Source organism: Hoplias malabaricus, chromosome 14, assembly GCF_029633855.1.
Source record: "Hoplias malabaricus isolate fHopMal1 chromosome 14, fHopMal1.hap1, whole genome shotgun sequence".
In the NCBI taxonomy this organism is placed as follows: domain Eukaryota; kingdom Metazoa; phylum Chordata; class Actinopteri; order Characiformes; family Erythrinidae; genus Hoplias; species Hoplias malabaricus.
This window is the reverse complement of record NC_089813.1, coordinates 28,778,296-28,804,693: the sequence shown is the minus strand read 5'-3', so window position 1 is coordinate 28,804,693 and position 26,398 is coordinate 28,778,296. Positions and strand designations below refer to the sequence as shown.

Here is a 26,398-nt window from a genome sequence, read left to right as displayed (position 1 = left end):
TTAATCAATACTTCATTATTTTAAATCAATTTTACATGTGATTAAAAAAAAATATCCATACAACATAGGATATATATGAAAACAAACTTTATTCTCCATGCAACTTCACAACATATCTACATTTTACAAGAAATGGTTTGTAAATTTGTAATATATTTGTTTTTGTTGTATTTATTCAAATTATTCATACATGTTTTATACAAGCACCACATTATTGATAAATCAGTTAAATTAATGGAAACCTTAGGTGTCTAAAACTTTTGCACAGTACTCTCAGTTCACTTGTAGCTCTAGTTTTACAGACTGTAGTCCATCTGTTGCACTATATTCTTTATTAGAACCCATGCTATGCACTAGTCGGGCCACCCACAGGACCACCACAGAACAGCTATTACTTAGGTGGTGGGTCATTCTCAGCACTGCAGTGCTACTAACGTAGGAGTGTGTTGTGCTTGTAAGAGTGGATCAGACATAGCAGCACTGCTGGAGTTTTCAAGCACTGTGCCCAGTTACTGGCGACTCGATTAGGCACACTTGTTGTTTTACCTTGTAAATGTGAAGTCAGATACTACCTTATTTGTTGCTGCACAGTTTGTTAGTTGGCTGGATATATTGGGTTGTTTGATATTTCTCAGTTTAGCAATGAAAGACGAGTTTATCTCCAGCAGCACTCACTACTTTGCCTGATCCACTTGTACCATAACAACCCACACTCACACACCACCCACATATTACTGTCACTGTAGTCTTGAGAACTGTCCACCACCAAAATAATACCTGCTCTGTGATGGATCTACCCGTGTTAAAATGCAGAGCAAGAGATGGACAGCAACCTGTCATTTTCTAAAAACAAATTCTACTCATGATAAATGGTATGTAGCATTTAGTGTAAAATACATTTATTTTGCAGTAAATAAGACTTACCCTAAATTTTACATTAATGCTGGTAATTTGCTGACAAGTGTTAGGAGAAAAAAATTATAGATCAGTTTTGATGTAAATATTTAGGACTAAATTGCACATGTTCCCTCTTTGGAAAATGCACTTATCAGTGATCTGAGAATTTGATCAAGAACGGACAAGAGCATGCGAAACAAGCTCATGTTTGTTTACATGTACTTTATTTCATAACATCTTGTTTAACATAAACCTGTTTCATCATTTCAGTCCCAATCTTTCAGTAAAAAATAAAATTGGTAGTGAACAACAGGAAAAATGAACAGTACATTCATTTAATTACTCAAAGCAATGATTATAAAAGGCAAACTCTTTAAGGCCTGGTGACTACAGTTGTAAAATTTGGAGCTAAATAAGACTGAATAGTGGCACAACACAAAATTGTGATGAGATACAGAGTAATAGGCAAATTCTTGTCAGTATGTAATTTAATGTAGTTTTTTGCAGTCCCATGAACAAACATGAAAGGTAATGTTTGTCTGAATGCAAAATTAAAACCTATTTTATAGTGGTGTGTATCTAAGGACATAACTCCCAATTTTCTTAGGAAAATTAAGTTGTATTTGAAAAAGTGAGTCACCACTTTCCCTCACATTGTTTAGAAACTAAAGAAATGAATAAGAATTTATTCACAACTGAACATGTGAATAGTGTAAAGTTAGAAGTATCGTTAACCAGTGATGTCATTAAATAATCAATATTTAGTATTTTAAAATAATTAACTGGATAATTATAGTCTTTATAAACTAGGCAACCTTTAATGCAATGTAAAATAATTGATGGTAAATAAGTTTTGGATAATTTTTATTTATTTATTTTTGGTAGGTTCGTCCATTGTGTTCATCCAAGGTAAAAGGCACTTTACAATGATGTTAAAACAAAAATAGTAAAAACGGTGATGCACAGCTCAGTTCTGCCAGCAAACCTGTATAAACCCTGTGTAGAGGAAAAAATACATACTGATAACTCTCCCAGGCTCTTTCTGTGATAGAGAATATAGTAATGTGATATATTAATAGTAATAGAATGATATTCAGTAAGAGAATTTAGGCAGAATATAGATTATAAAACCTAACTATACACTGAGCTAAATGATGTAAAGTATATTTGGTGGTTTTATAATATGCAACATCATTATTACATTTTCTCATGTAGAATCCTGTTGCTTTTTCTTACTAGTTTTGCATGGAGTCCTCTTCAGGATGATGGAGAAACTCTGGCCTGGCTGTGGTTGCAGTGGTCAGTGCTACCTGTGGGAACTTAAATGGTAATATTCTGGATCGTGTTATATATTTATTTATTTTTTTAGCTGTCAGTGATGTGGGTTGCTGTTAGGTTTTCAAAGCTTGTCAGTTTCTTCCCTCCTGATCACTACTGGTGTAGGATTATGAACATCATCGCATCTGCTAGTAAATTCTGTCCTCTGAAAGCAATCAGGAAAATCATTACTGCTTCAAAATCGTAAGTACTTGAACTTCATTTTAAGCTATATATTTGATATATTGACACTGTCTGAATGAACTGGTGCCTATACAAGCCAAGGAATAAACCAGTCCCAAATTTCAGTGGAAGAAAATACAATGCGGTTTAACAATATTTGGATCATATGTAATGGTTTGTTCAAAATGAAATGAACAATGTAAAGAGCTGCTGGAATATTCACATTGTTTTTTAAAAATATATATAAAATCAAGGATTTCTTACGGCAGTGGCAATATATATATGTTCTTTCTAGAATTGCATGCCTGTATTAAGGTGACGTTTAAGTGGGCTAGTGTTTTTAATATTCTGGCTTGTATTCTCTCATGGAAGATGTCTGTACATTTTAACAGAAAAATGAATAAAATTTTTCATTATACTGGTGTGTGCAATTCTTTAAAATTATGATTTATAAAATCAATGTGTGTGTGTTTGAGGGTGGGGGGCAAGTGACAGGAATACAAACAATGCTGACAAACGATACTTTTATGGAAATCCTGTTTTAATTTTTGGCCCGCAGAGCCTTATCAGAATATAGTAAGAGTGTATATGGAATTATGTCTGTTCCCACATTCACGGATAAAAATCTTGACAATTCTGAGACTGACAATTTCAACATTTTTTCTGAACCATTTCCAGAATTTACACTAACATTTCAGCATGTAGAAAAAAGAGTGTCCTCACAGACAGTGGTGGTGTACCATTGTGCTGGCAAATCTCTGCACTTGCCATTAATTGCATAAAGTTGTGGCCCCCTAAAGGCAACGCTTTTAGAGGCTTTTTTGACAATTATCTCTTTGATGAAAGTCAAAGTTATATCACCTGTTCAAGGACACTGAAAGCCCTGCCTTCCTAGATAATAAATGATATATTTAAAAAAAAAAACCCTGCCTTAAAGCATCATAACTTTTAAACATCTGAAGTAAAAAGACTTCAAAAAGTTCAAAGCACACAAACTTTTTGTTTTTCAACAGGAGTGTTTGTAAACCTCTGCAAGATTTTGTCCTCTGTGTCCTTTACCAAGCTCAGATATTTATAGTTGCTTAGGCCTGTAGAAAAAAGGGACCTAAACCATCCATCTGGTTTAGCACTTTAGTAGTAGCGCTCCTGTTCAGTGGTAGACCACTGGGCCACTAGAGGGCACTATCTGATAGCAGACACCATGTGTGGTACTTGAGGACCATCTATCAATCTGCCATCTTTGTGTAACAATGACTTTAAAGGTAACAAAAAAGTGAAATTCTACACCTTTTAAGGTAAAATGCATAGCTCCCATCTCAAATGCATCTTTGGCTCATATCACATTAGTACAGTTAAGCAGTACATAAAAGACAAATATTATTGGTAGACTACAGGAAGTTCAACATAAAGTAGTCTGCAATAATAAAGTAAATAGAACTAGTCTATAACTGGGTATATCTACATGCACAGTGACTTAAATCTCAAACTCAGCCCTTTGCTAAAAAGCATGGGAGGGATATTCACCCTAGCACAAGTAAAGCAGCTTGTTTAAGAAAATTCTCACAACTATTGTCTAGCTGTTAATGGTATGACTACAATTTGGCACCAAACCACAAGTCTTGTAGATGTGCCTCATGTTAGTGTATGACAGTCGCTGGTAAAACAGGATTCTGGGCGATGTGATTTAAAAAATAAACGGCGGTGGATTGTGAGCAGCATATGAGGGAAACCTTTTACCTCAAACCAGCACACAAACTGCATAGAGAACAATCAGCATGTAATAAAGTGCATGGTTTTGAAACATTTTAAAGAAAATAGAATACAGTCTGTTTGATAACCTTCTGATCTCTGCACTGACAATGGAAGCACTTTGTTTTGATGACAGCAGTTGTATTGCATGTCGGCTATATAAAAAGTGAAGAGATATGAACAATAAAATATACCATGTACAAGACAGTACTTATTCTTGTCACTGGGCCAGAAATGCACTGAGAGTCTTTGACTGGGAAGGTTGTTATTTTAGCATAACTTCAAAATAATTTGGTTTGACCGTCTGTTCTCTGGAACCAAAGGCAGTATCAGGTACGATGTCTTCAAGCATTTGAGACTGTTGGTCCTTATCTCTGCGACATTCAAATGAATGCTCTTTCCTCAAGAAAGCAAGTGTTACACTAGTCCACCCAAAAGCTTAGGTCAGGGGCACTCTTTTGGATGATAAATGTGAACCACAGTCTGTGAATTGTTTTCCTTTAAACCACCCCGTTTCTCTGAGGCACTGGACAGAAGCAGCCATTACTCCACATCAGCTCTGTAGTGAGCAGCTCTTGCCTTTTCTTTCTGGCATGCCAGCGCTGGGCCAGTGGCTCCAGGAAGAGAGAGACTGAAGATAACAGGTAACATACACCCGCCAGGTAGAAGGAGCAGTCATATGTTTGAGTGTAGTCATACAGAAAACCTAGAGGATACAGGGAAGTTCAGACATTTTCTTGACTTAAGACATGGAAACCATTTTTTAACCCAATCTTCTCCACCATTCCACCCTTTAGCAAGATCTTTCCCAATCACATAATGCTACAATGCTAGCACATACTTCTTCTGCTGTGACATGCAAAGGCATCACCCACTTCTGCTGACAGTGCTACATCATTTGGCAGTTAAACAATGTTTGTAAGAGAACTAACTACCCAGCTCTTTTCTGGGGATATTCAAAAACCTTGCATATTTAAGTGGTTAAGATGCAAACAGAGTCCTTTAATATGGCTTGATGTCAAATGACTACTGAGCCAGATTATTTCCACAGTGTGGGTCATGGAAACCAGCTGTGTGGAGAGTTTAATTAGCCTAAAAACTACTTCACATGAAGTTATTTAAAATGGTGATTGTTTTGAAGTGAATGTGTGTGTTGCCCTGTGAAGGACTGGCGCCCCCTCCAGGGTGTATTCCCGCCTTGCGCCCAATGATTCCAGGTAGGCTCTTGACCCACCGCGACCCTGAACTGGATAAGCGGTTACAGATAATGAATGAATGAATGAATTGTTTTGGAGTAAGCTTTTAGTCCAAACCTTATTTTTTAAAATCCATCAAGGGTAGAGACTTGTGTGCAAGGATGTAATTTTTTTTTGTGTTTTACACCAGCACGGTAAAACTATTGCTTGCTTTCATATGAATCCATTCTGAATGACTTTATTTACATTTCCGTTACGAAAACGTTATGGCGAGTTATAACAAATGAAAAAAACGGATTCTCCTTTAAGAAAGGAAATAGACTAATTAGGGGTTGTCGAAGAATCAATTTCAAATTTTCTGCTTGTTTTGCTAACTGCCTATACTATAGGAAACACAGCCGAATCTAAAGGAGGCTGAAGGGTGTTTTTGGTTTCTATGCGGCAGAGGTCAGTGTGGATTGTGGAACACCTCAGCAGGGCCAGTCAACAACAGAGGGTTCTGTCCGGAAAAGCCCACATGGGGGTTAACTAATCACATTTTGCTTCCCCAGCTGGGGCTCAAGTTCAGGGGGTTCCTGACTATGTGGGACTAAGGTCAAGGACTCCACACCCTTCTCTTAAATGGAGTCTACACACAGCCCCCCACCCAAAGTGTGTGCATACCCTCCATTTAAATAGGGCCCCCCTCCACCCAGGGCCCCACTGAGTGAGAGAGAGTCTGTTGCATTTCCAAGAATTTGAGCTCTGTCAGTGGACAAGTTGTACAGGCTTCAAACAGTGTTTTACTGTCTAATGCACTCATAATTTTGAATGTGAATATAATGCCAATAGGATCAATATGCTAGGTCTTAAATTACGTCAGTTGGTGCAGGTAAAGGTAACACTTTAGCTAAAATTAGAGTGAATGCCTCTTCACACAGGCAAACTCCTTTAGAATTGAAAGGTCAACGGTAAAACATCCATGATCTAATCAAAGTTAACCTGCTGCTAAATAAAGAAGGGGTGATACGATCTCCTAGCAGTGTCAAAAGCAGATATATCTGTTCTTGGAAGATTTTTCCTACCCTTACGAAACGTGACACTGCTCAGATATGTGTCCACATACACACGCACACACAAAGTGGGTCAACAAGTACACTAGGCAGGCACCTCCGAAAACCTAACCACCTCCTGAAGGCACCTCAGGCACTCTCAATTTCAAGAGCTCACATATGGCATTTAGCTAATATTTATCACTTATGACATAGAGCACAGATTTCACAAAGAGAGAGAGAAAAACACCTACCTGCTAAAGGTGGACCTGTTAGACATCCAAGTCCCACAAAGAACATGGAAAACCCCATGGAGTTGTTCAGCTTATCAGCACCTACCAGGTCAACCTGGAGAAAAAAAAAACATTAAATCCTTTTATTGTAGATGACAAAATGACTGTATTGTGCTTTAGGGCATTACAACAGCATAAGTAAATAACAGCATTTTCATTAACTGTTTCATCCTGTTCAGGGTCATGGTGGGTCTGGAGCCTTCCTGGACTTCACTGGACAAAAGGCAGAAACACACCCTGGACAAGGTGCCAGTTCATATCTCACACCCATGGATTCTTTTGAATAGCTGATCCACCTAGCAGCATGTGTTTTCGAACTAGGCGAAACTGGGGAACCCAGCGGACAATGCAGTCACAGGGAGAACACAGCAAACTCCTCACAGTTATCTGAGGCAGGGTTCGAACCCACAACCCCAGCACACTGCAGGCATATGACAGCAACACTATGAGTTTTGCCACTGTGCAACCCTGTAATTGTCAAATAATATTTATATTTCCTTCATGGCGTCATGGTTACATTTCACTGTCACACAATTTTGCATACAGGCAATATGTTTATTTAGACAAAGGGTTTTGTTACCCTAAGGCAACATCTTGCAACAGATGATAAAGTAATTGCACAAGAGAAGCTATTAGAGAATGTTAATGCTTGTATTGCTCCTACGTAAAGTGTTCGACTCAACATTACAGTAATCATATATAATTAGACCCAGCTCTGAATGTTGAGGGTGCTTTTGAAGTCCCTCTATGAAGTGTACTCAGTTATAGGCTGTTATCAAGACAAGGCTTGCTACTAAGGTCCAGAGGAGAGAAGCCCTTGACTACACTGAAAACTGAGACTTACTGCCACAAGTATGACACAAATAAGCACCCTTTGTGCTCCTCAGCACTGCTATTTGTCTTTCTTTAAAATTATTTTTTTACTTAAATCTCTCACTGTCTTTAGCTTCCATTAACTGCTTATGAACACCTTTTACCAAACTCCAATTTATAATTTCTACTCCAATATGTGGGTTCAATGCACCCAAGCTTTGAATGTGAAGGTACAAGACATAAATTTCAGCTTCATAATTTTCACCTGCCCTGGGGGAAGCTAGAATCTTCCATTTCTCATTCTGACAGCTACAACCAAGGGTCTGTCTGCAGAAATCATGGATTTTCCAATAAAAACAAAACCTAGATAAGATTTCCCTGAATTCACTGCTGTGTGTTGGAACTCTGCTAAAGACACTAATTACTTAAATACTCTTAATCATAGTGTGCTGGCCTTGTGAAAAGTTCAAAGAGGTCTGCACCTGAAGATAATGTAAGGAAATGAAAGAAAATTAAATGAATTGAATAATTTCAATTAACATTAAAGTAATAAATTAATAAAATAAAACAAATGAAAGATAATTACCTTTAATCTCACATTTTTCTGCACAGTTATACTCAGGTACACAGCTTGTGTCTTAAGACATACCTAACCTCAAAGCCTGACTGATAGCTCTCATGTGGACCTGGAAGAAATTCTGCCATACAGTGTGGAAATTGGTTTTAAGTGATTGTTAAAATACTTGAAAGGCAAAATACAACCAATCCAAAAGAGTGGGATAATGCCAGCCAATGGCTAATGCAGCTCCCCTGTAGTATGTTATCAATCTCAGTCTCTGGACACAGTGCAGAGGCTCAGTAGATGGGAAAAACCTATGCACTTATGGCAAAAGCCCATGTACCATGCATTCAAAATCTATATTGAGTTTCTGTGGGTTTTACCGGGTACTATCTTGATCAAGCAACTGCAGTATGGAGTCAAAAAAGGGTCAAAAAGATTTTGAGTTTGTAAAACAATACAAATATAACTGACTTTGTAACTGCATTTGAGCAGCTACATACATGTAAAACTAAAATCCACAGACGTATTGGAATGCACAAATTAAAATAATAATAATTTAAATTCACAAATATGAAAAAAAAAATTGGATTTGTAAATCAAGTGTCGTGAATGTGTGGCTCAGTACCTTCTCAAACGGCTTAAAATGTGCAAGAGCAGACGTTTTTAAGGTTCCAAATGTGACAAAAATTCACACATTCACCTTCTCTGCTGCAGTTGCGGATTTAAGACCCTGTTTTGACGGCCAATTGATGGACCAATAGGAACGTTTTAGCTGGACCAATCAGATCGTGAGGTTTGTTTAACCAATTGGAACACTGATTTGTTTCTGTCAACTATAGCGCTTTTCCACCAAAAGAACTCTGGTTCTTGAACCGGTTTCGTTCCTGATTCTTGGAAAATTGTTTTTTTCCAGTGAACTGCCGTGTTTCCACACATTTAGAGGGGAACCAGAAATACGTCATGAGTGGGGGACGCTGTGGCCGAGTTCAGAGGCGTCCTGCTGACCTTGTGAACAGCTGAGAAACGTAACCAAGAGCTCAGAGCTTCAAATACAGTGTTATCGCCCAGTGGAGCTTGAAGGGGTCATTTACACTGTTTCATATAAATAAATAATAGAAAAAAAACAGGAACACGGCCCATTTTTATGTGTTTCTGGTGCAGTTAAAAAGGTTTGCTCTTGCACATTTTAAGCCATTTGAATAGGTACTGATTCACACATTCACAACATTTGATTTACAAATGCAAATCTTTGTTTCATATTTGTGAATTTAAATTATTATTATTGTTGTTGTTGTTTTTTTAAATTTGTGCATTCTAATACATCTGTGGATTTTAGTTTTACGTGTCTGTAGTTGCTCAAATGCAGTTACAAAGTCTGTTACATTTGTGAGTATTGTTTTACAAACTCAAAATCTTTTTGAACCTTTTTTGACTCCATACTGCAGTTTCCAGAAGTATGTTCTGAACTGCTGGATTTTAATGATGACTCAGATTGCCGGTGTCTGGTTGTCAAAGGACAATGATGAAAGTAGCTGATTACACTAATTAACAGGGATTTCTACAAACTTTACTTATAAAAAATATAGCATTTATCAACTCTGACAGACCAGGTGTATCGCTTATTTCATAACACCGCATAGCAAATCCCAGTAATTACTGTTTCTGTGAAATGTAATAATTCCTTTCTACATTGTGCTTATGTAATGAATGTACCAATAGAACTAGTCCAAAATAACCCAGAAGAGGCAAGCTATGAAAGCAAGTGATTAAATTCCAGATGATAATGGGACTCTAAATCAACAGATAGTTCCTGAGGAATTGGTCATATATTTGGATTTTTAACTGATATTTTAAAGTCTTTTTTATGACTTATTTATAGAATGTTTATGTTAACACTGTCCTACTGGGCTTAAAATGTCTGGGTTTAATTAATTTCACTACACTTTCAAAACTATGAAAATAAGCGTTATGTTTTATAGTAATTCTAATCCAGATTTAGTTTAAATAATACTCTTAAATACCATTTGTAAAATTCCTACTAACTATACATTGTTCCTGACAGTGCTTGCCCATACATTATAGATATAAAGATATTACAAAGATGTACACATTCATTCATTCATTCATTATCTGTAACTGCTTATCCAATTCAGGGTCACGGTGGGTCCAGAGCCTACCTGGAATCACTGGGCGCAAGGCGGGAATACACCCTGGAGGGGGCGCCAGTCCTTCACAGGGCAACACAGACACACACACATTCACTCACACCTACGGACACTTTTGAGTTGCCAATCCTCCTGCAACATGTGTTTTGGACTGTGGGAGGAAACCGGAGCACCCGGAGGAAACCCACGCGGACACGGGGAGAACACACCAACTCCTCACAGTCACCCGGAGCGGGAATTAAACCCACAACCTCCAGGTCCCTGGAGCTGCGCCACCGTGCCACCAAGATGTACACAGAAGTTTTTATATATATATTTACCATTAAACTTGTAATGTTATTTCAAACTTGGTCTTGTGTGTTTGAATATCTGCAATCCTCCTGGCTAGTGATAAATCACAACTTGTATACTCATGTATCATCAGTTTATCAACTGTATTTACATCTGTTAGCCTTTCATATGTGGCTTCTGTTTTCTAAATGTGAGAGTACAGGAGTTCATGAGTGTACAAGACCCTCAGAATTCATCCTTATGACTGATACTAAAGCCTGATATTACTGTTTGTGCTCATTCTATGTGTGAATTCACTACCCACCAGGACAGGGAGCAGCAGTGCCATGTAGCCTCCGCAGAAGATGGCAAAAAAGACAGCATACACCATCAGCAGTATGTAAGATGTGGCGAGGGGGGAGAGCAGGTTCACTACACCACACAGGATCAGATACGCCTTGTGATAGTGGTATTTATGCACTAGGTTCCTGTCTGTCACCCAGCCAGAGGCCAGCTGAGCCATGGTTTCTGTAATACCTGAGAGGGAGAGAAGAAGTCAGCAATTACACACTGACACAGTTTACAGCTGTGCAAAAGGGTCATCTATAATCAGCAGTGTGTATGAGCTACAGAGCTGGGCCAACAGCTTTACCCAAATTAACCACTTTGAGTCTGTAATGGCCAGGGAAATGAAAAAGAAATGTACTGTGATCTAGACTGTGATTACAGTATTTGTTACATGCTTTTGCAGTTTTATTTGAACACAACGTGGACCCTCAGCACAAGTTCTGTGGTTATTTTCACAAATAAAATATTTCTTTTCATTTGTCATCTAGACCATAAGAACAATTCACCAATATGAGGTTATAAAGCAGTGGGCAACAGTACAAAGAATATAATGATAACTGACACACTCTCTGTTCTTCAATGGTCAGGACCCCCAGGGGACCACCACAGAGCCGATATGATTTGGGTGCTGGATCATTCTTAGTGCTCACAGACAGTCACCCAGAGCAGGACTTGAACCCAAGCTGTGTGACTGTGACACTACCTGCTGCGCCACCATGCCGCCCTCCGAGAATTACCGTCTGAAAAATTTCTTGTACTCAATGGCTGTTTTGACCCTCAGAGTAAATGGCACCCAGGGCATCAATCAGTTTTGCTCAGTGAGCAGTGAACTCTGTGTCATTGTGAAAGAGAGCAGCTCTGTATACTCTTTGTGGAAGAATGAGCTGCTGTGACGTCTGACATCTGCATATGCTCCAGACCTGGATCACTAGCTTCATGACCCTGTGAAGCATTAATCAATCCAATACCCAGCTCTGGAGAGAGAAGGCTACAGTCTCTGTACAGCCTTAAATCCAGTCAGTCCTGTATAGCCATTTGTTTCACATGTGCATACAAATATGCCTTCGAACTTGATTTTTTTAATTTTTGCAGTAGGGAAAAGGAGAAGACATAATAAGATGTTTAACAACATAGCTTCAAAAAAGAGATTGTTTTTCTGCTTTTTGGAGTCAGTAGTTGGGGGGGAGGTGATTGCCTGGGCAATGCTGTATGGAATTCACCGCAGTTCAGTGGCCTGTGCTGTAGTGGGCTATTGATTGGCTCTGGAAAAGATATGAGGCAACATGGCTGCACAGATCAATGGAACAAAACAACAGCAAAATGTATATAGATCAATGGCAGCAGTTGCAGGCACAGTCGCACACTAATACAGTGGTCCTTTTTGCAAATTGTGATTAAAGAAACACTTATTAACTGTATTCAAACTATACAATGTAGGTTTATGATTCAGTTAGAAATATTTAGTTTTACTATTTAACAGTATTTCAATTAGGGACTGAAATTTTAATGATATTAGCAGATTTGACAGAAATTTCAAATAAGTTTTAGAAATCATACTGTGGAAAAATGCAACGCTGCATTATCTGCATTTGGTTCATTTTACTGTCCTTATATCACAGCAGAAATATGGATTACTGTTTTATTCTTTAATGCCAAACTATATGGATCCTACTCAGTTTTTACATTTTATAAAAGTTTAGGTATCAGTCTTGGTATTAATATTTGCAGATATATAAAAAAAATAGGGGTTTAAAATTCCCATATCAGCGCATCCCTCCTTTGAAGGGATAGTTATTTAGGGAAGTCATTATTAAATTTAAAGGGAGTGTTGTGTTTGTTGTGTTCTTCCTGTGCCTGCATGGGTTTCCTCCGGGTGCTACGGTTTCCTCCCATGGTCCAAAAACACACGTTTGTAGGTGAATTGTCCATAAGTGTGAGTGCATGTGTGTGTGTGTGTGTGTGTCGCCCTGTGAAGGGCTGGTGCCCGTCCAGGGTGTGTTCCTGCCTTGCTCTGGAGTCCAGATCCTCCGTGACCCAGAACTGTATAAGCAATAACAGAAAATGACTGAAAATTATATAATATTATATTACAGTGAGATATTCAGGAAATATTGCATTATATCACAAATCTTTTTTTAAATGTAGCTTAAGGACGTTTAAAGGGATAGATAAAACAAACAATGTGGATAATTTTAGAATGCAGTTAAAACTTTGCTAGACCTGACACCAGCAATTAAAAGGAGGTGTGCAGAATGTGAAAATTGTCTTTGTCAAATGAATTCAAAACACTAATACAAACACAGGCGTGTCTAAATGCTACATTACTCACAAAGCAAGTCAATGCGGTCAGGCCTGAAAACCAGAGCAACTCTTAAAGCAGTGGCAGTATTACAGTGCACCCTGTGGGATTCTTAGCAGTGGGCAGACATGAAGCGAAACAGCTGGTCAGTGTTTATGTGTCCTTGGCGCATCACCAGAGGCAATCTCCTGGTGCGTTCCCACTTGAGTACAGAGGAGTTTGGTGAATTATTTGTGTGTTTAAACCACAGAGGATCTAGTGAGGCTCACAGCTGTTTCTGTCATGCTCCTCACAATGGACTTGAATAGCAAAGCACAAAAAAGAAACTTTATCCCCTCCTTTTACCAGCCTGCCATCCAGTTTTCTAAATGTAAATATAAATGTCACCAACACCGAGAGGCCTAACTTTTGAAAGATAAAACTTCAGATAACTTACAATATGAGCATGTCTTATAAGGACAAAAATTTGTCTAATTTTTTATTAAAGGGAGCGTCTGTGGTTGTGGGGAAACTGGTTTGTTCTCTGGTTTTTTTATGTTCAGTAGCGTAGTTATGTTCGGTGTCATTTAAGGTGGAAAGTGAGGAGAAATATATTTGAGGAGAAAAAATGACTTGTTTGTACGTGGCTGAAGTTGAATTACAACAGAAACTCATTGTTACTTGAGTTGTATTGTTTAATAGCAATTAAACAATACAAGAGCAATTGTTTAATGGTCTGTGTTTACTTTCATGCAGTTAGCTCTCTTCAAATTTAGAGTCACTTCCATCTACAGCAAAATTAAATCAATATTATCCACTTATGGAGCAGGAAGAGAATAATATCCTTATCTCAGTTCATGCTTTTCAATGTTTGGATGTTTCTTGTTTGTCTAAAAACCTACAAAATTGTGTTTTACTTCTGTAAACATAGAGAGAAAGCATAGCATACTGAACCGAGACACTTTGTGTTTTTACCCATTTACAGTCACTGGGGCTTTGTAAACACATTAGAACAGCTAGCAGATGATGAGGAAACAACCCCAGAATTTTATAAAAAGTGTTTTAGGAATTAAAATCATGCAAGCACATCATAAATAATATGACTCTCAGTTATGAATATTCATAGATACTAATAGAGTCATAGAACATCATATCTGTCTACTGTGTAGCGTCTAATGTCCAGTGATGAGGCATGTGGCAGGTGTTTCACGCCTTTTATGGAGTTCCTTGAATGGCCACAAAAAGCAATGCTCCCCACTACAGCAACGCAAGACAAAGAGTAAACACTAGGGAGCAGTGGGCCCGAATGCATGTCCAATTTCCCGGCCCACTCATTAAAAACACAAACGTGTTTGGCTCTTCTCATCCCCTCGCTATTGTGCACTGCTGCTGCCTCAGTGCACCCCAGTACAATGTCAGCCACTCTAGAGCTGGCCGCTGCATTGGGAAGCCCTCCTGTCGCCACGGCAGCCACTCAGCCCATTGCTTAGCAACACCCCCCCCACCCCCCTTCAGTGACAGTAAGCCGCCCACCATCAGGAGCCGCTTTTAGTGGCCTCAGCTGTACTCGCCTGATCTGATCCGGGCTGTCCCATTTCAAAAGAGCTCTGAATTGAAAAGGGAGGGGCTTCACTAGACAGCATTTCTGTGAAAGTGCAATACATGCTGGCTATAAGAGATGATCACTGCAAGCAAACATTTAATTATTAGAATAGCAGGCTCAATGCCAACGATATGATCTTTGTTAAACAATGTGCCTCAACACAGGATCAATTGCTCAGCTTATATGTTAATATACATGTATCACCCCTAATTTATCTTTTATACGATTAGGTGCACATTCTCACGCTTTTTGTCATTTTATGGTAACTGTTGCATAGTATAAAATATGACAATATTGTTGTTCAATAAAAAACGTTCATGTCAGCTAGCATCAAAATCTAAACCAAAACTATATTATTATCATCACTAACAGAACAAGTTGATGCACATGCAAATGCAGTAAATAATAAATTCAACTCACTTGCCATTTTCAGACTACTGAATTTTTAAGTAATTTTATATTTGATTAAAATGGCAATTGTCATTTTTAAAACTACACAATTACCATAAAATCACAAAAGTGTGGGAGAATGATTGAATTATTAATTGCAATTATACATTATATAAAAACACTTTAAAATGTAATTGTACACCTTATATCAAGATAATGTTTATACTTTTCTTTGAGGTTTCATTTAAGCCTTGCCCAGTGTGGCCCACTCTATTGATTTCACTTGAAAAATTTATGATCAGTATATTCTGCCAGATTTTATTAAAGGCAAAACTGTAGCACATGTTTGACCACCAAATGTGCAGTTCTTGCCAATACATCATGACAATATGCATTTTTTACCATTGTTATGGTATTTTATGTTATGGTTAAAACATAAAATAAAAAGCATCCATATAAAGATGGAGGATCACTATATTATTTAATATAATCCAAATGATTGTTAAGTTGGCAATATTTGAGAAAAGGCTATTATTGTTAGTTTTTCTTATGGTGTAGCCTCATCAATAGGATACTTCTGAACTCAACAACTCTGGCCACTGGGGTAAAGTTCAGCTTTTATGTAAGAACATTCATTACATAAGCCTGCAGATTCTGAGCAGCTCACAAATAATTAATGTGCAGTTGACAGAGTTTTTTTTTATATCTACATTTAAACCAACCATTAGAATTTGTCAAAGAAAAAGTACAGTGGTCCAAGTACACCACACCATACTCTCTCTCTCTCTCTGTAGTGCTCTGTATGTCTGGCTGGGAACTCAAAAGATAAGCACGTGCAAGGATCTACTCTTGCTCCGCTGACTAGTCGCTTAGCTCACAGAAAACTGCAGCAATATTTGGGTACAGTATTCTGTTTTGATCAAATGCCAAGCTCTTCAAATGTATTAGATTTACAAATAAGACTGGAAGCGTTTGTATAACATGTAATTGTAATTCAAAATACATACATACAATTAGTCAATTAATATAAAAAACACCTAATATTTTTGTATTAATGTGTTATATTTTAGATCCCTACCATCGAAACCACTATTCTCAAATTGTATTAACATGTATTTTGGATACAATATTATCCCCAAGAACAAATAGATTATGCAGCAGTGAGGAATACATTTTTCTCACTTGCAATTTTGAAAATAATTCATTTTTAAGTTTTCATTTAAATAAAATGACAAAAGAGCAGGAGAATGTTTGCGTTTTAAATTATAATATGTTACACATATAAGGCTTTCAAACGTTTTTCTACAACTAATAAAATACAAGGACTGTATTCACTCGGAGTAATAACAACAGGTATACTTTGAAGAAGACAAACTATTTTTCCACTACATTCATAATCACAATTATGTGCACCTCTGGTCAGATTACATGTATTTTTTGATCTTCAGTGTGAAAATATGGGGAAACCTTTAAACATAAAAGAGGCCTGTGCAAAAATAAATGAAAATGTATTGTCTTTTCCATTTAGTTCAACTCAGCAAATGTTCCTAGTAGGGGATGTGTTTTATGCCACAGAATATCATGCAATGCCATCATATTAAAATTGTCACCAATCAAATAAGTGAGATTTTAAATGTAACAATATAGTCAAATACAGAATACATTTACAACCCACTGAGACTTACCTGCCACAGATATGATGAAGGACGCATCCATTGGGTCAATGCCCAAATTCCTCGCTCTTGCAGACAAGTGGAAGTAGGGGATGAAATAAGCTAGCTGGCTGAAGACCAGTGACCAGGTATAAATGCAAAAGAAAGGATTCTTTAAGAGTGAAAAGTCCAAGACTCTGGATTTTTTGGGGGGAGTCTTCTCATGCAGTAATGAATTCACATCAGTCTTGCCATTAGTTTCTGGGTGTAATTTTACTGGGCCACTGTCCAATCCATTGACACCGTTCTGGACCAGGCTACTAAGTTCCATATTTTGAAGGTTTTTTTGCCCAAGGGACGAGTTCTCTATGATCAGTGTATCAGAGTGAAAGGTTTGAGAAGAATGTGTGTTGGTGATGCCATTAGACATCGTCCCGTTCATGCCATTCTGAAGAGGCTCCTTCTTTGGTCCTTTTAGAGAACCTGTCAGACTTTTGTGGAGGCTGGACGAGGACATCGAAGTGGAGGCAGCGGGCCGCACATGTATCGGCCGCAGCAGCATTCCAGAGGCCACCAGGTTCAACATCAGGCCACCCAAAATCAACAGAGCTCCTGGACAAGGACAGTCAGAGTAGTTCAATATGACCAGCATTAACGAACATTTTCTTCGCTGAACTAATCTTTTAGAAGATTATCCAGCAAGAGCTGAGTTTAATTATAGTTTCTGGTTTTAGAGAATTGTTGTGATGTAGTTTTTTAAGGCTGCACACTTTGGTAGTAATTACAATAGAACCAACACTGAAAATAAGGCTAATTTATGTTTTTTTTTACATTTTTTTTTATATATACCAGCTAATAGCACATTCACCACAATTACTCACACAATGAAGCATACGTGTCACAGAATTAAAACCTTAAGGGCAACTCAATCACATTTACCTTGCCATGCATACTGATCCAGGAGAAGCTGGGTAAAGGGGGCGAGGGCAAAGGTCAAACCCATACCAGAGCGACCAATGGAGTATGCTGTTGCTAACCTCTTTCGAAAATAAGTCGCAGTTACAACAGACGTGGCTTGGTACAAGAGTGCAAAGCCGAGACCTGAGAGGAGATATCAGTAAAAATGTGTCAGATACATTTCAGGATAACACATTTACTGTGCCTCATTTCAACTCTGTACAAATAATCTAGTTTTACATTATAAGACTCACCTACCACCAGCCCCATGCTGATGTATAGGTAGATTACGCTGGTAGCAAAGATGCTGGTTAGAAAGCCTGCACTGACCAGCACAGCACCCATGATGGAAGTGATTCTGTTCCCTAGCTTAGCACAGGCCATAGAAGCCAGAGGACCTGTGGGAACGTAAAAAATGTGAAAAATGCAGACTAGTTATTATAGACTGTGACATCAGCCATGTTTACTTTTAGTAAATATTTCCTACAGATTCAAACTGTACAGAGACAAAGAAACAAAACCGGTTGTATTCAGAAGTCTGTTTGACATTTTTGTCTGTCTGATTACCTTAACTGTACTTTAGAAAGAGTTGAGAACCTGACCTTGTACCTATACCTTTTTTTCTCTTGTAGTGGTTAACAACACAGGCATTTAAATGTGTACAGTCAAGATTCATTGTCTATTCCCTTCTCTTTGAAGAATTCTGGGTTTGTTTTGGGTTGCTTGGTTAAAGACACAACATTATGTTGGCTTTCTTCTGAAGAATCAGTACTTTGTGTATTTTTTGACACGAGTGTTCTGGTTATGAAGTAAATTAAATTATATTTTATTCACTTTAAGTTTGCATTTTTTCCCATCCTGAACCCCAAAAATGTATGTTCATTTTTGGGCCTGGTGAGACAGAACTTTATGAGGACAGCACAACTACCTCCAGAGAGCCTGAGGCTGGACATAATGGAGCCAATCCAGCTGATACTTTCGGATGAGCCACCAAACTCATCCTGCAGTGCCACAAAGAAGATCCCAAAACTCTTCAAGGTGCCCATCACCAAGACATTCACCTAATAGCCAGGAAACAGCACAAATGAATGACAGTGTTATTAAAGTTAGTCTTGAACTAAGAATTCAGGAGTCTCAGAACAAATGAAAATAAGTCTTTCTTGCTGTAATTTTTAAAGAATCAAGCCTACTGCATGGGAGAGCAGCAGTATTACCCACAATGCTACAAATCTGCAGTTAGTTAGCATGGCATGATGTCTGATGTTAGTTAGCTCCAGTAGTTGTACTGGTGTTAAAAGTAATGGGAGCCTATACTTTACCATTTAGAATCATAGAATCATACAAGCTGCAGGTCTTAGTGTTATTTTACAGCAATAAAACCAGACATATTGCTTCTTCGCACATACCAGAAAACAGTGAAGAACCACCATCCAGCCCCATCCTCCATCCGGTGGATCACATAATTCCTTTTCCTCTTTCTTGGCTGCTTTGACCTTTTGCTCATACTGGGTGAGTTTGGCTGCTTTACCCTCACTGAAAAAAAAAGCCCACAGTGATTTATATTCAACTAAAAATCAGTGACAAAAATAAAAGCCAGTGAAAGTAACAACCAAATAAATTTGATTATGTGGAGGAAATCTGATTGACTTTGACAAAGGTCAAATAATTATTGCTGGAAATATTGTGGCCTTAAACAGTAAAACGTGTGAGGTGCTCCCAGCATTCAGCAGTGATATGAACCTACTGACACTGGTTTAAGGATGGACAAAACTTGAACTGATAACAACAGCACTGGATCCCCGGAGCTCACCTGTGCACAAGGGCCATGTTGGCTATTCCAAGAACAATTTAAGGAGGTTGTCTAATGAGCCTTGTTTTCTTTTAAAATCATGTGGACATGGATAGGAATTTACATAGAGAACAGATGGCACCAGGCTGTAATATGGGAGGAAGACAAGCATGTGGGGAAGTCCTAGGTTCAGGGATTCATTTGGATTTCAACCTTCCTTTGGATGTGCCACCTGCCTAAAAAGCATATTATAACATATGAAATACAAATCAGGGACATGTCTTCCAAGCACTGTGTGAGAACACTGGTCATTATCAGATTAACCTTGCTTTCAAATTGCTGCAGGGAAACTGAACATATGCATGACAGAGACAATCTAACCACCTGACTAAGCAAACCGGTTCAAACATTCAATCACAAAAGTCAACAAAAGAGGCCGAGTCTTAAAGGCAACATTTGAAAGCAATTGAAAAATCCAGAATAAACATGTAACATCACTGAGATATTGTGTTTTACTGTTTAACTGGAACCATGTTTTGTTTTGTATTTTATTTTTTTGAATCATTGTTTAAATGTAATCTAGGCTAAAGAAAGTATTCCATACTTCTACCAGAGTTTTCAGGGTCACATCTACTGCAGTCATTGTAAATCTTTAATCACTTTCTTTCTCAGTAGGCAACTGTCTCCTGTCTCTGTCAGCATTTTGCATTTTTCTAGTGGGTACCTTTTGAGATGAGACACAAACAATTTGTTATAGGTAATTAAATATAAAATTTGTAAATTAATATTATCTTTTATAAGCCTTGAATGTTCTGTTCTGTTCTGCCCCTAAGCTGTTGGGAGAAACCCAGTCAATCTGGTAACATCCAGTTCTCTACTTTAATAGAAAGGCAGTTCAAAACATGCCTCTGTTATATTCCATTGCATTGAAAAACAGGTATACTGTAGATGCAAATAAACTCCTAGTGCCCTTAAACCTCTAACCGCCACAGGGTCTAAAAGTGCTACACTGTTAAATATATGATACAAAAGAAAACAGCTTCACATGACACACTATAATATAAAAACGCACTCTGAAACACAGCCAGATATTAGTCAGAGATATTTCTAACACCGTAATGAGAATGTTAAAAAATAACTATTCATAATGTTGTGAGTTGCTGAATGAACTTGAGCAGAAACAGATATGTTGAGAGGCCTAGCCCAAATCAGGCAGAAACTGCTTAGCGGATTAGAAAATAATGAATTGCGCCTGTGTGTCGCAGGCAAAAGCATTTATTTACATGTGCTTTTCACAGGCTGCTCCAGAGCGTGTGGGTGTGTGTGCATATGTGTCTTTGTGTGGTGTGTGTACTTGTATGTGTGGTTGGAGAGTTGTAGCTGAGTGCTGTAGTACTGTAGCCCCCCATCAAACTTCATGAAAGCTCTACATCTGCAACAATGGTGAATAAGGAAATTCACAGGTACAAACTATCATGATTCCCACTCACCTCTATGTCAGCTAGGGTAAGATATTTCAAAACAGCAAAATAATCTGTGTTCTTTAACACATTTAGTTGAATTTTATGAATCCCTTATAACACAAGTGCAGAACACGATGAAAGCAAAACACTGTTAAATTCAGCCTAAAGTTAATGATATTATATTTACCATTATCTTGACCATTCCTGTTGTCATGATATTTTGACAAAGGTGTAAACAACAGTCTGTGTATCCTAGAGGTGCTAGCAGTGTTGCTAATATTGTTTGCACTATGGTAAGTGCTACAGTAAAGCTGTAACTAGCTGATATAACAAAATATGCAAATATAATATTATAAGGAGCAACTTTTAACTATATATATATATATTTTTTTTTCATTTACACATCCATACACAGTTCCCACTGTGTTTTCTGTGGGTTTTTGATAAATTAAGGTATTTACATAATCCAATAGAAATATAATAGCAAAATCTATATTATTTTTATTAAAATAAAAGTCTTGATTTTCCTATTACTTTCATGGTCTATAATCAGACATTTTCAAAAAAATATTAACAGCTTATATTTTAGTTGTTACACTAAAATAAAATTAAAAAAAGTTGTAAGAAAAGCATATTCTCTGCTTTCCTCTTACCCAGCTTAACCACAGGTTTTCAGCATTGCTTGCATTTTTCTGTGATTAGGTTTTGAAGTTATGGGGTCATGTTAAAAAAAAAAACCTAATCTATTAATCCATAAAGTCAAGTCTGTCTTCAGAGCTCTTTTAAACTTAAAATAGCCCCAGAGTTGTAGCCTGTAAAGCAACATGCAGTGTAGTATGCTGAATAGTGCTGTGGCAGAACCAGAATTTGAAACTTCTCAGAAAGACCTTCCACAAAAAGCTCAAATGCATGTAGCAGTTTATCACGTACTACTTTCATGAAATAGAGAAGAAAACCTGCAGCTATAGTGGCAGTGATTTATATAGGAGAAAGGTGGTGTAAAGTAATTCAAAGTGTGAAAAAACATGCAAGTTCCGACGCAAGTTCTTTGCTGATAGTGCCAAGATCACAGAGAAATCTGTAAAACTGCAGTTAACTGAGTTACAATATATAGTGAAAGAAACAAAACACAGAATGAAAAGTTTCACTAAAACTAAGAAACTCTGACATGTAGTACATAGCTAATGACAAAATCTGATCACAGGGTCTTATCTAACAGACACTGCTCAGGGTTCACTCAACAACAGAAGATGCTGAATCTTAGTATCTTAAAGATGTTGATAAGAAGCCACAGAATCCTTACCTTAAAACTCATAGTTAAAAAACAAGGACTTGATTTTGAGAAAAACAACCTAAACCTTTTAAAAGCTTGCTAAAGATTTTACTGCCAAGTCATCCACTTTATGACACCGAGGAATGATTTTGCATTATTGTAAAGACTCTGTAAGAAATGTACTTTGCCAAATCTTTAAAAACCAACAAACTCAAGACCAAAACTTAACTCGACAAAACTCAACAAGTATATCTTACCAATTATGCTCTTTGGGAAGCATATTTCTACTCCAGTTGAAGACACAAAGAAACCTTACACAGTTTGTGCCATCTTTTGGTCTGGAACGCAGCTTGAAGTTCTTGTCTTACCTGTTGTGCAAAAAATAACAACACACAAACATGGTTAACAGAGCATTCCTAAGTCTTTAAGGCATCACACAAGCTACATGTTTGCAAATGAACTTTCAAACTTTAGCCAATCCTGTTTCTGCAGAAATTCTCAAAAGACCTAAAGAGGAGTCATTCCCAAAAATGTCTGTGTCTCTTTTTTCTGAGGGGTTCTGATGTGCTGAAATAAGGAATTCATTTGGTGTAATGTATATCTGGGAATTTGGCATTATCATCGCTGAGGTAAACTATATTCATGACCAGAAAACCAGCTACTGCAGCAAGTGCCTTGAAAGTCTGTGATAAAAACAAGTGTAAAGCAATGTGAAATCCATCCCTTGTCCTTGAGAAAGGCCAAGGAGGGAGCAGAACAAAAGCTTAGCTTACCCATTTCTATGTCATCCACTTGGACAGCTCTCTTAGCTAGCAAAGTGGTACTTTAGTCACTTTTTGCAACCTATTGCTTTTCTAAAATTCAGGTGTGCACATCAACCCGAAAAACAACCCAAAGTAGCTAAACTTCTTTGTTTAATGACACAGCTTTTTTTGGCATCTGTTAAAAAAAGTTGAAATATCAGGTATCCTGGCAATCAAGTAAAACTATCGTTTACTTCCTATACTACTGTAGTATGTACTTCCTCCCAAGGTGTAGGCATTTCTCTATCATCTCAGTGCTGCAATGAAATGCAGCCAGCCCATGCTGCAGTGAAGAGAGTGTTTTCCAAAGAAGGGGAGGGGGGAGGGAGGGAAGAAGTAAGGGAGGAGAGTGCTGTTTGTCTGTAGTGGGAGGAGAGTACGGTTTGTCTAGAGGGGGCTGGGGGGTGGGGGGTGGAGCAAGAGTCTCCACTACAGTATCAGTGGACGTGTCCCTCTCTTATCTCCACCCTACTGCACTGCTGGCCTGTGTGAGGTGCTGGAGTGCAGATGGAAGGACAGTGCAAAGACATTTAAAGGAGCCTTCCAAATAAAAAACATCACTTTAATATTCTGGACAATGACGTCCATTCCAATACAATTTAGCAGGAATTTCCAGTGCACTAGTTGGATGGACAAGGTAACAGAGAAATTAATATTCACATTAAACTATAAACATAAAACAACTTTTATAAGCATATTTATAAGTTTTAAATAACTTTAATAAAACAGATTTGACAGGAAATTTTAATAAGTTACATTTTGTTTGGCCCTGCTCAAAAAAGTGTGCAAACACCACCAATTTTGACATCTGTATTTTACAAAACTTATTTGTGATTCAAACAGAGCTCTGGCTGAGTTTAAAGATGCACTTAGAATTCACATATAGCCTTTTATTGTACTGTTTAGTGGTTAATTATAACTTAGAAGTATAGTTTAATTTCAGTTTTGAAAGCAGATAATTTCATGGAACCAACTGACAAAGTGCTAAATGCATGTTTACACATCATACAAAGTGTTGACTGGCTCCCTTTGTGAGAAAACTACCATATGTAGAAAGTTCGTGGTTCATGGTTAAACTCATATAACAAAGAAGGTAGCAATTTCTATAATGATTACACTTTCTTTGAACATAGGCAATTTAGATTTAGAAAAACGCTGAGACAAAAGATAATTTGTGATTTAAACAATGACTGCAGTATAAAATATTATGTCAGGAAAGTAAATCAGTTATTTTAACTGTGTCTCCCAGCTCCTCTTCCACTGACCAGTTAAATTTTTTCCTGCTTTAACACACCTGGTGGTATTTGACAGCAGCATTTGTCAGCTCCAATCTGTCCAATAGGAAAACCCCTAACCTCTCCTCCCATCTGACTGCCGTGACTTTGGGTTTAAATTATATAGCTAACTCAAAAATCTCTTTGTAAAATTACCATTATCTGAGCTCTTGAATGATCATTTATAAGTAAATCCTGTATGCTGCAAAAGCCAGGGACTAGTTGCCAGTGGATTATCGGTCTACAGGAGGTATTTTTTAATGGATTATATATAAAATAATGAAATTAACATGAATTCCTTGTATATGAAATTCTGTAGGAAAGAGAAAACCACCGGAGTTTTTTGAACTGGAGTTTAGAACAGCTCCACAGTTGTTTTTCTCTGTTCTTTGACGATGGAAAGACAACTAAATAATGTGGGTCTGAAAGGATGTGTAGTCATAACGCTGTAACAGAGAAAAGGGGGAAAAAATGAAAAAAGCTGCTGGTGTTATCAAAGAAACCACTGGCCACCCCTGAACACAAACCTCAACATTAATTAATTGGAAATGTAGAAATGCAACCAACTTCTAAGACTGAATTCTTTGGAGGCTTGTTTGAATAATATCTCTCATCGAAGCCATAAAACATGCAACAAAGGCACATTGTGGAATATTCTGTATTTAAAAAGAAAAATAATATATAGTTGTTTAGGCTTCTCTGTAATGGAATATATTTATATTCTGCTTTTAATTTGACACTGATTTCACTGGAAATGAAACAAATCAGAGGTGTTCTCAGTTTACTTTTTTTTTATTTGCATAGCAACCATTATTTGTTTGTTATGAGGCCGGAGATCTGAGAGGTAATGGCAAAGAGTAGTGTACTGACCAGCTGTCCTGGCGCTGTTGTCCACTGTGTTTGCAGAGGCGCACAGCATCAGTTGACGTTCAGTTCAGACCTGATCAAAGCCAGGTATCAGAATAATCCTCTTAGCAAACACACCAGAGGTTGAACTCCTAACTAAGCAGACGGAGAGTAACAGATTTTTCACCCAATGTACAGAAGGGACACAAGCCATTCTTTAAATTATTAGCGAGCTCAAAAACTCCCATACGGTCACGTGACCACCCAAGCGCCAATAGTTCACTCGGCTCGTTTTATATATAAGACCCCAGTCTCGTTTCCATACGTTCAGCTTCTTTCATAATGACGAGGGTAAGGGAATAGGAAGCCACTTGCCAATAAATAATGGGTCAGACTGAAGTGAAAGCCGTTAAGTGTGAGATAAAAGAGAGACCAATTATGGAGAAAACCCTCCTAAAGCACATAATTCTCCTCAGAACTATGTGGAACAATTTAGTACGGTTCTATCACCTACAAAGTGCATTGGCCGCCATTCTTTTGTATTATCATTTGGTCTAAATGTACAAAGCAATACAACTGAATATATTTAACTTGTAAATATAGGCTATATTACAAAAAACGCCACTTTCTAAAAACAAGCAACCCGACCAACTTTATCAGACAAACCGTTTAAACAAAACGTTTAACGTCTCTTAAGGTGAAGAACATGTTATTCTCAGTAATGTTGTGTAATGTGGTTATGGCCTCTGTTTTCAAATGATGCCGTCGATTAAAAAGTAGTCAGAAGAATAAAAAATGTATCCAAACTCTATAAAACAAACCACTAATTCAAGTTCTAACAAAAATGTCCTACACATCGTGACCCACAGTCTCAACAGTTTGTTTTGAACTGTTCGTAACAAGTGCAAAAAGTGTAGCATCACCTCACTGTATGGACGAGTCATGGATATTCTCCTCGGTGTATTTCAGGTCAGTTGGTGAAGCAGGCAGGTCGGGACTTTCCTCTTCTGGTCATCTACTCTCTCTCTCACTGTGCTCCATCCATAAAGCCCCCAAGCACAGACCCCCCCGAATTACACACTGTTCCAGCATCACGCCTGGGCATAGCTGCCTTTCCCGGCTCGTTTGTCCTGTCCTGCTCTCTGAGCCGTGTGTGGATTTATTTTACTGCCTTTTTTTTGCTGAGTGCTACATGGTTCCTGCTCTCACTGCAGCCACACACTGGAGCACTGCTGCAGCCTCTAAG

The 26,398-nt window shown here is 37.8% G+C and overlaps 1 protein-coding gene across 3 annotated transcripts; it reads right to left on the bottom strand.

Moving 5' to 3' along the window:
- Positions 1-182: 182 nt before the first annotated feature.
- On the bottom strand, positions 183-26,398 carry slc16a4 (solute carrier family 16 member 4). 3 transcript variants are annotated; one of them, XM_066644586.1, is made up of 10 exons: positions 26,076-26,398; positions 22,487-22,597; positions 19,111-19,237; positions 18,633-18,765; positions 17,959-18,102; positions 17,687-17,848; positions 16,781-17,359; positions 10,802-11,013; positions 6,628-6,721; positions 183-4,852 (listed from the first exon to the last, which is right to left on the bottom strand). In XM_066644586.1, the coding sequence occupies exons 2-10, from the start codon at positions 22,507-22,509 to the stop codon at positions 4,647-4,649; spliced, it is 1,680 nt and encodes a 559-aa protein (XP_066500683.1). In that variant the 5' UTR covers positions 22,510-22,597; positions 26,076-26,398; the 3' UTR covers positions 183-4,646. The 3 variants fall into 3 exon arrangements, with proteins under 3 accessions (XP_066500683.1, XP_066500685.1, XP_066500684.1); XM_066644588.1 differs by lacking the exon at positions 26,076-26,398 and adding an exon at positions 25,177-25,284; XM_066644587.1 differs by lacking the exon at positions 26,076-26,398 and adding an exon at positions 23,003-23,240.

Bases quoted from the DNA above. Each gene is read 5' to 3' on its own strand.
- slc16a4 (XM_066644586.1), bottom strand. From the start codon at position 22,509: ATGCTTCCCAAAGAGCATAATTG. The intron at 17,360-17,686 runs GTAAATGTGATT...GTCCTTGTCCAG, and splicing joins GGATCAGTATGCATGGCAAG to GAGCTCTGTTGATTTTGGGT. The intron at 11,014-16,780 runs GTAAGTCTCAGT...TCTCCCTCTCAG, and splicing joins CTTCATCATATCTGTGGCAG to GTATTACAGAAACCATGGCT.